This window comes from Emiliania huxleyi (genome assembly GCF_000372725.1).
Source record: "Emiliania huxleyi CCMP1516 unplaced genomic scaffold EMIHUscaffold_51, whole genome shotgun sequence".
NCBI classification, from domain to species: domain Eukaryota; phylum Haptophyta; order Isochrysidales; family Noelaerhabdaceae; genus Emiliania; species Emiliania huxleyi.
Genome location: NW_005198167.1, coordinates 26,302 through 31,997, shown reverse-complemented (window position 1 = coordinate 31,997; position 5,696 = coordinate 26,302). Strand labels below are relative to the sequence as shown.

The following is a 5,696-nucleotide window of genomic DNA, read 5'->3' as shown; positions in this document are numbered from 1 at the left end:
TGGGGGGGGGGGGGGGTTGGCTGAGCGCGAGAGCTCAGGAGGGCAGTGTGCAGGGAGCAAGAGAGAGAAAGGAGCGCGCGCCTTCCAGCCTGACTCGGTGACCTCCCCGTCAGAGACCCACGTCATGGTCCCATTCGACGGCACGACCCCGGCCGGGCCCGAGGTGCCGCAGTACTTCACGCCGTGACGATGAGGTAGTCCCAGAGGCAGTTCGCGCCGGACTCGCAGCCGTAGTACTCGCATCCCTCCACGTCAAACTCCACATCAAAGGCGATCACGTCCAGCTCGACCGGCGGCACGTTGTAGATGGTGCAGTTCTTGAGGTTCGGGTAGTCGTTCGGGAAGTTGGGCGAGGTGGCGCACGAGCCGCCGTCGGTGATCAAACACGGGCCGGTGGCGCAGACGTCGCCGAACGGGCATGGCGGTAGGGACGGCGGCGGCGGCAGGGACGGCGGCGACGGCAGGGACGGCGGCGACGGCGGCAGGGACGGCGGCGGCGGCAGGGACGGCGGCGGCGGCAGCGACGGCGGCGGCGGCGGCAGGGACGGCGGCGACGGCGGCAGGGACGGCGGCGGCGGCAGGGACGGCGGCGGCGGCAGGGACGGCGGCGGCGGCAGCGACGGCGGCGACGGCGGCATGGACGGCGGCTGCGCAGCCCAGCACACCTGGAATAGGGAGGGGGGGGAGGGGGGGTTGGGTGAGCGCGAGAGCTCAGGAGGGCAGTGTGCAGGGAGCAAGAGAGAGAAAGGAGCGCGCGCGCCTTCCAGCCTGGCCTGGTGACCGAACCGTCAGAGACCCACGTCATGGTCCCATCCGACGGCACGACCCCGGCCGGGCCCGAGGTGCCGCAGTACCTCACGCCGTTGACGGTGAGGTGGTCCCAGATGCAGTTTGCGCCGTTCGGGACCTCCACGTCAAAGGCGATCACGTCCAGCCCGGCCTGCGGCAGGCCGTAGAGGGTGCAGCCCTTGAGGTTCGGGTAGCCGTTCGGGAAGTCGGGCGAGGTGGCGCACGAGCCGCCGTCGGTGATCAAGCACGGGCCGGTGGTGCAGACGTCGCCGAACGGGCATGCCGGTAGGGACGGCGGCGCCGGCAGGGACGGCGGCGACGGCAGGGACGGCGGCGGCGGCAGGGACGGCGGCGACGGCGGCTGCGGAGCCCAGCACTCCTGGAATATGGAGGGGGGGGGAGGGGGGGGGCATAGGGGGACCGGGGTTGTGTGAGCGCGAGAGCTCAGGAGGGCAGTGTGCAGGGAGCAAGAGAGAGAAAGGAGCGCGCGCCTTCCAGCCTGACTCGGTGACCGAACTGTCAGAGACCCACGTCATGGTCCCATCCGACGGCACGACCCCGGCCGGGCCCGAGGTGCCGCAGTACTTCACGCCGTCGACGACGAGGTAGTCCCAGAGGCAGTTCGCGCCGGACGGGCCCTCCACGTCAAAGGCGATCACGTCCAGCCCGGCCTGCGGCAGGCCGTAGATGGTGCAGTTCTTGAGGTTCGGGTAGTCGTACGGGAAGTTGGGCGAGGTGGCGCACGAGCCGCCGTCGGTGATCAAGCACGGGCCGGTGGTGCAGACGTCGCCGAACGGGCATGCCGGTAGGGACGGCGGCGCCGGCAGGGACGGCGGCGGCGGCAGGGACGGCGGCGACGGCGGCTGCGCAGGGGGTGCGGACGGTGGCGCCGCTGGTGTGCCACTCGCGTCCTGCAGGAAGATGAGCACAATGCAAACTCGGAGAGCACGCGAACAGGCAAGCAAATGCACGGAGCCAGCTGCATGGCTGCGGCCCTCCACCCTCTTCTTCTTCACCTGCAGCCTGCGCACCAGCCCGCGGCACGCCGCGAGCAGCGCTAGCACGGCTGCACAAGGATGGAGAAAGAGCAGAGAGGCCGCAGAGAGGGCCGTGACGGTCGTGAAGCTCGCCTCAGGTGAGGGGTCGCCGATCTTGGTCGCGCCGGAATTCTCGACAGAGGAGGCGAGCTCGGCGTAGGCGCCGCTGAGCTTGGAGGTTGTCGGGACGGACGTGACGGCGGTGAGAGCGGGTCCGCCCTCACTTATGTCCGCCGCGGAAAAGTAGCCGGAGCACTTGCCACTTGTCCACACGGGGTCGAAGTCATCGACAGTTGTACGGAGCAGCTGATTGTCGTGATGAATAGCCTTGCCGAACGGGTCGCCCGCCAACGTGCCGTACCTGCTGTTGTTGCAGACGGCCACGCCTCCATTCGGCAGCAGAAAGAGGAATTGCATCGCGAGGATTTGCATCGCGCGTCGGGTCGCCGCGGTTGGGCGGGCAGTGAGCGAGGCCTTGCGATGCGACATGGATGTCATGGAGGTGATTGCCTTTGGGGATCTTACTAGATGGCGGCGGTGTGATTTTTTTCTTCTTGTTTGACTCGCATGTGGAGCTTTGGCGGCGGTCTCGGGCACGGACGGCGCGCGTCGGTTGCGCAAGGCGTTACTCTCGAAACTCGTCTTCGACGACGCAAATGGTGTTCGAACTCCCCGCGGCCCGAGACGGTACCTTTCAGGCACGAACGATCTGGCTCCCTGTCCCTCCCAGCTCTTCTCTCTCCCCCTCCCCCCTAGCTGCTCTGCACAAGAAATGGCCCACCAACAGCGCCACCCTACAACGCAGGCAGTCCGCCACGCGCCCGATGTAGAGCTCTACATCTCTACATTGCTCAAACAGCGCTCCAGAGCGCTCGATCAGAGGAGTACGAAAACACGAGAGGAAGGCGGAGGTTTCTGTCTGGCCAAACGATCCAACGCGGTGCCGGTGGCCCATACTGAATGAATGGGCGCGACCTCCAGTCGAGGTGGCAGCCGTCCGTCTGTGCACATTGTCTCGTCAAGACGGTACCCGGCATCTAACTCATTGAAATACGAGACACCAATGTCGGCCGGGGCCAAGACTGGCGGCATCATCTGCTTGGCGCCATGCTCATTATGATACAGGTCCGCGCTTTGTGGTTTCACAACGCGTTTGGTCCTCGCTCTGGTACGGCTCACCAGATGCGACAGGAGGGCTAAAATCCGGAATATAGATTGCCAAGAGGGTGCTCTAGGCCGCGAAGACACCACACACGGTCTCCCTACTCATGCGCGGCTAGCAGGAGGGTGCCAAAAATGAGGCGCGTTTGTGAAACCGCAGCTGGCCCCGCCGACGGGTAGCACAGGTCATGAGTGAGGCCACGCCAGCTGCCTCGGGTGCTCCGTGTGGTCGGCCTGGACCGTGCCGCAAGCCTCGAGCAGCGGAGAAGCGCTGTCCTTGAAGTCCAGACATGCTTCGCCGCCGTGGCGCAGCGCCGCAGTGCGAGCGAGCACTGCACTGCAGTGCTCGCTTGCAGTGCGGCACCCATTCGACTCCCTGCGCTCCGGGCACATTGTCAAATGTGCCGGCGGCCTTGTGGACGGCTCGGGCACGATTTGCACGACGGCGCGGCCGGGATTTGCACGATTTGTGAAAACGAGTGTTGCGAACCGAAGCCGCCTGGTACGCTGTGACGCGCCCGCCGAGTCAGCGGCCAGCCCGGCCCGGCCGGGGCCCCCTTTCTAAGATGCCGAAACTGCACGAAAACGGGCCCAAGATTGATGTCAGCGGTCTCGCCGCCCCTCTGCTTCGTGGTGAAAGCAGCGACACGCCGCCGCTGTCGCCGTTGCCGCTGTCGTCTGGCGAGGAGCGGCTGGCGATGCGGTGCGCTGTTGCCATTGTCTTCACGACCACATTCCTCTGGGGAATCGTCCCGGGCGACGCCGTAATGCGATCGCTGGTCGTGTGTGGTGCGCCATCTCTAACGCCGCACGACTCGCCAGCTTGGAGCGGCTCAGATCGATGCGGAGATCAGAAGCTGGTGCTGGCGACAACCGCGCGACTTGGCGGCGACTTGGGCACGATCAGCAACCTGGGCCACCTGGTGGGAGGACCGATTATCGCCGCTGTTGCTGACACTAGCAGCCGCACTCGTGCCATTGCAATCTCTGTCGCGCTCGTAGTGTCGTCAAAGTGCCTGTTTGCAGTCGTCTATGTCGTCTCGGGCCGCCTCGCGGCTGGCCACGCGCCCGCCGGAAGCGGCGACATCGCCTTCCTCGCAATCCCGTTCCCTATACTCGTGCTCTGTGGGGTGCAAACCTCCTCCTGGCGGGCTCTCGACCGTCTTGTCCGTTCCAACAGCGGCGCTAGCCTGAGTAGGTGCTCTCCAGTCTCAGCTCCTTTAGCGCGCCTCTCAACGCGTGTCCTCTTGCCGCTGCGCTCGTGACGAGCGAGGACGGCTCTTCTAGCCCAGGAACTTTACAAGTAGGCGCTCATTGGCGACGTGACCCCCACCGCTTCACGCGGCGCTGTCTTTGCCCGGCTGACCGTCTGCCACGGGGTTGCGGCCGGCGTGTCCCAGGTGCTGCACCTGCTGCTTCTCCGGCTCTACCTCACAGACTACACTCCCATCATCGTGGCGGTCGCGCTCCTGTCGCCGTTGCCCGCTGTGCCGCTTCTCGTTCTGATGCGGCGGGCGCGCTTACCTGCCCGCAAGGTATTGTGCGAGGCGCCAACACCGCCAGCGACTGGCAAGGCAGCTGAGAGCGCAGAGGCAGCTGGGAGCGCAGAGGAGCGGGGCCCCAGGGCAGCAGTGCGGCTGCTCTTGCGTGAGCGCCGGCTGTTGTGCGCTTGCGTGAGCACATTCGTCTTCATCTTTGGCGTCCACGGCGGCGGCAGCTTGATGAACTCGCTCACGCTAGCGCTCGGCTGGCGGCAGGGGGACCTGTACACGCTGCACCTCGTCATCACGCTGCCCACCAGCTTGACGTGCATCACGCTCGCGAGCCGATTTATTTTCCCGCGCATCGGAACGGCGGCGGCTGTCATCCACGGCATCGCGTGCTTGCTGCTGATGTGCTTGGGATTCGGCGTCGCTCCTTGGCTCGGCGCCGGCGCCATAGGGCTCAGCCTCTTCCTCATCGGCTGCGCCGCTCCCGGCGTCCCCGCCCTGCTGGCGGTCCTCACCGAGCAGGCGCCGCCACGGCAGCTTGCCATGGCGCAGGCCTGCCTCTCGGTCGTTGCGACCCTCGCCATCGGGATCTCCACGTCTGTGTTTGGGCACCTCTTTGACCCGAGCACCCCGGAGAGCGCCGCCCGGCCGTATGCGCTCAGCCTGGTGCTGGGCACTCTCGGGGCCTGCCCGCTGCTCGCGCTGCTCGTGCCAATCGCGCGCGAGCAGCTCCGCGCGCTGCGAGTGGGGGAGGGAGCAGGCTCGGAGTGAGAGCCAGTCGCGCGTAAGAGCTAAGAGTCAGAAACGGGTCCACGCGGCGCACCATCTCGACCGAGAGAGAGAGGTGTACACAGGTGGCCCTCAGGGGCTCCCAGCTCGCTCGCGCGGCGAGAGCGCTACTCTATCTAGCCTGACTCTCTGCGGACTTGGCGGTCGGGGCGCGGTCTCGACTGTCGGTCTCGACTGACTGGGTCCAGCCCTGGGTGGCGCAAGATCTGACGTTCTGTGACAATCGTCAGATCCGTGTTTTTCTCGTTGTTTTGTCGCTCGCTCCGCTCGCCACCTCACGCTCCGTAGTCCGGCCATGGCCAGTACCCCGCGTCTCAGTGAGACGCGTGGTACCATCCAACTCCGGTCGAAGGGCTCGAATGCGCTCAGCCTCAGGAGGAACAAAAGGTCCACGCAAATTCTGCACGCCTCGCTGCGCCGCTGGCTTGAC

General features: G+C 66.3%; 2 protein-coding genes across 2 annotated transcripts in view; one reads left to right on the top strand and one right to left on the bottom strand.

Moving 5' to 3' along the window:
- Positions 1-3,553: 3,553 nt before the first annotated feature.
- On the top strand, positions 3,554-5,248 carry EMIHUDRAFT_211951 (hypothetical protein; the record flags this gene model as incomplete). Its single annotated transcript, XM_005766401.1, has 4 exons — positions 3,554-3,766; positions 3,842-4,117; positions 4,295-4,447; positions 4,523-5,248. The coding sequence occupies 4 exons, from the start codon at positions 3,554-3,556 to the stop codon at positions 5,246-5,248; spliced, it is 1,368 nt and encodes a 455-aa protein (XP_005766458.1).
- A 244-nt stretch (positions 5,249-5,492) lies between these two features.
- The window catches only part of EMIHUDRAFT_211950 (hypothetical protein), a gene marked incomplete at both ends in the record, with an annotated part of 2,715 nt that continues 2,511 nt past the window's right edge, over positions 5,493-5,696 (bottom strand). The window contains one exon of the mRNA XM_005766400.1: positions 5,493-5,636. Coding sequence (XP_005766457.1) covers positions 5,493-5,636 — 144 coding nt within the window. The remainder of the gene's footprint in view (positions 5,637-5,696) is intronic.